We start from the raw sequence: 3513 nt of genomic DNA on the forward strand, positions 1-3513 counted from the left end.
TTTTTTTTTTTTTTAAGTGTGTTTTTCCAGGACCCATCAGTTCTAAGCCAAGTAGTTGTTTCAATCTAGTTGTGGAGGGCGCTGCTCACAGTGGCCCATGCGGGGATCAAATTGACAACCTTGGTGTTATAAGCACTGTGCTCTAACCAACTGAGCTAACCAGCCGTTCCCCTGACTTCCATTTTTTAATGTGGCAAACATCACTTTATTTTAAGGTGATCTCTATTGTAAAGATTTTCAGATTCTCAATAGGAGGCCTCAGATGCCCTGAAAGACAGAAAGCTGCTGGTCCATTATTGACGACTAGCAAGCACACGGCTGAGTGAGAAGCTGTGAAGAGCACAGACTTTGTTCTTGAATCCCAGCTGTCTGGCTTTGGCACCTTGTGTAACCACTTAGAACCTCAGTGTCCTCTTCTGTTAAATGAAAGTACTAAGAGTACCCTCCCCTTAGAATAGTTGTGTGATTAAATGGGTAGGGTGGTTCTGGTTTGGGCACTGAGAGTCCCATGTCCTGGGAAATCCTCCCATTCTGGGCCACCAGGATGGTTAGTCACCCTACCATTGATCCTGGCATGTAGGAGTCCCCCACATATTTGCTGCTAGGATGTTGTCTACGAACCTCTGCTGGGTACACATGGTCATCCACCGTGTGCTCTGAACCCCACTCGTTCACTGCTCCCCAGTGGAAGTGGAACTGCTTCAGTCGGTAGTGGTTCTCCAAGGGGCCACCACTAATTCCTGGAAAGGGAAACCAGTGAAACTTGTGTAGGAGCTTGTCTATTAGTTCGACTGGGGTGTTGCTGTGACATGGTCTACACTGCGGCCTCATTTCACTCTTGAGAGATTGATGTCATGTTGAAATAATAAACTGGAAGGTGGGCCCTGTGAGAGGAGGGTCTCCTCTGTCTATTCACCTCTGTCCCTGTCACCTGGCCCTGGGCCAGCCCGCCTCATACTCACCGTGTCTGCCTGAGTGAATGCAGATTCTAGTGCTGCCACCAGGTGGTGGTAGGGGCCTCAACCCCAGCCTGCAGCAATGAGGCAAAGAAAAACCGTTTCTGAGATGCATGCCCGTGCTGTTAAGATTTTCAAACTTCCTTAATTTTTTGTTTTAAAAATGCCTTTCAAATGAAAAAAAAATACAGCTTAAATCCTATCACCAAATGATTTCGTAAACTAATATGTAAAGAGCCAGATTTTAAAATAAATTCTGAGATACCGCATCCTACCTTTTCCACCAGCGCTCGACTCTTTGCAGCCCCTGCTCAGTCCATCCTACTCTATGACCAGGTTTTATTGAAACACTCTTTTCTAAGTCACCCTACATACTAGAGTGGCCTCCCCAAAAGCTGTTAGCTTGACGCACACAGGCTCAGATGTGAGCAATCTGGCTCTCAACTGCAGAACTGTGGGCACCATTCAGAGGTCCAGGATTAAGGCTGGGACTCTGCATTTTAACTACCCCCCCCCCGCAGTGGCTTTGATGCACATGGCTTAGCCTATCTCCAGCTGCATGCACTTTGCTAACAGATTTTCATGAACAACTGCTACAAATATAACGACGCCTGTTGGACATCTCACTTTGAATGGAAGTGAGCATGTGCTACTGGGATGAACCAGAGCAAGTCTGGAAGACAGGGCAGAGGAATGGAGTGAATCTCAGGGTGGCCTTGCTTGCATCAACTCCTCTATGTGTCACATACTACTGGCTAGTGGCGTTTTCTGTTTGGTGTTTACCATAAAAAGTATTTGTGGCAGAAAGCACTGAACTATAAGTGAGAAAACAGGTTCAGCTCATGATTCTGCTCTCGGTCAGGTCGGAAAGCCTATCACCGCCTTTCTTCACTTGAAATGAGGGTGTCGGTCTAAGATCATTGGGGCCTCATTAGTCATCAAGTTCTATGGTTTTACGAGGTAGTCTTCTATTCTTNCAGAGGGGGTGATCTGGTCTCAGTCCCACGAAGCCCGCCTGGAGGTCAACATCAAGGGGATGCACTACACAGATCAAACAGCCCCCGTGAACCGGCAGAGGAAGGGCTGGCCCCCGGCTTCCCTTTGGAGCCGCGCTTGTCATTGTTAAGACAGGTGGGAGCCCCATCCGTCCCCGTTTTCAAGGACCATGGTGACTCCTTCTGTCTCAGAATGCCTTTGTTTGGTACCGAACAAATAAACTGCATTTCTTTGGAATTTCCACTTCTCCATCAAAGTCCTTTCTCAGTTGTTGTTGGAGAAAAGCTATATTGTTGTCCTTGTTATCTTTTTGAGCTGTGCATACCGCAGCAAGGTGTCCAAAGGGAACTGGGCGAAGGTCTGCTTTCCCATCCATGAGTGGTGGGTTTGCAGGACTTGCCCTCTTTCCGTGGTCTCCATGTTCTCAGGGATGGGTGGCCTTGAGTCCCCACCAGAGTGTGCCAGGTGGCACTCGGATGGGGACTCTTAAATGTTAATAATTAGGTATCTATTTCAATCAGTTTTAAAACAAACTAAGGGATGTTGTTGCTGGGACAGGCTAAAGATTTTAAAAAGCTGATCAATTTAAGAAAAAAACCCAATTAAGTAACTAAATAGGACCGGTGCAGGCAGACATGGAAAAAAATCTTCAAGGTGCAGCCTGAACGACTGAAGTTTGGGAAACTCAAATCAAGTCCAGCACCTCAACTATACTGAGAAGGGAGGTGTCCCAAGGATAGCAGTAACACAGTGACATCAGCGAGCCAGCTAGCTGACACAACTGGAGTTAGCCCCAGCGAGTTCCATTTCCAGAACCTCCCTGCACCGCTTTTTCCCACCAAGCGTTTCTTTCCCCCCCTTGCAAATGAGTCATTACTCCAAACAATTTTGCCTTTCCAATTATGCTGATTTTGATATATGTGGCTTACCTTGTGTTTTATTTCCGGCAAGACTTCCACCAATTTCTGCAGTGCCTCATGATGGGACCCCAGCTGCATTTGAAAAGCAGAGGACAAACACACGTCATTCTACATAAGACTGTGTTCAAACAGCAGCTCCTAGTTACCGCGCACTGCTTTCTTTGTTAGGAGAGCTATATAGGCCCTGGCAAGAGATTACCTTTAAAAACACGCCTATCACAGCCAAGCCGTTCTCTCCCAATACAGCGTCTTTGTAATTTCGGTATTTCACAGAATTCCAGTGAACTAAATGCAGCTGAAACACAGGAGAAAGAGCATTGACACTTATCACGATGCAGTAAAAAATAAAACAGTCACTCCCCCGTCCCGCGTGGCAGACCTGTATGTCCCTTTAACGATTTTAATGCTTTCAGTGGGTGCAGCCCGACTTGAGGCTCCCAAGTGCTTGATAAAACCACAGAGGGTAAGAGCCTCAGCTTTTCTGATGGAAGAGAAAGAGGCTTGTTTTAACTTTATAAAATAGAAGTGGATGGTTGGATTATTGGCTATTTTTCAGATATCCTTGAGTGTGGGTTGCCACATCAAACATAGGACTCTCAATTACATTTGCATTTCAGGTAAACAATAAATAATTTCTTATG

At 46.2% G+C, this 3513-nt stretch overlaps 1 protein-coding gene across 1 annotated transcript in view; it reads right to left on the bottom strand.

The window, feature by feature from the left end:
• CA5A (carbonic anhydrase 5A) overlaps nt 1-3513 on the bottom strand; it is a 38284-nt gene that overhangs the window by 11092 nt on the left and 23679 nt on the right. The window contains exons 3-4 of the mRNA XM_019634697.1: nt 3072-3167; nt 2882-2944 (exon numbers count right to left, since the gene is read on the bottom strand). Of these exons, the coding sequence (XP_019490242.1) occupies nt 2882-2944; nt 3072-3167 (159 nt within the window). The remainder of the gene's footprint in view (nt 1-2881; nt 2945-3071; nt 3168-3513) is intronic.

Source organism: Hipposideros armiger, unplaced genomic scaffold (genome assembly GCF_001890085.2).
Source record: "Hipposideros armiger isolate ML-2016 unplaced genomic scaffold, ASM189008v1 scaffold_19, whole genome shotgun sequence".
Taxonomy (NCBI): domain Eukaryota; kingdom Metazoa; phylum Chordata; class Mammalia; order Chiroptera; family Hipposideridae; genus Hipposideros; species Hipposideros armiger.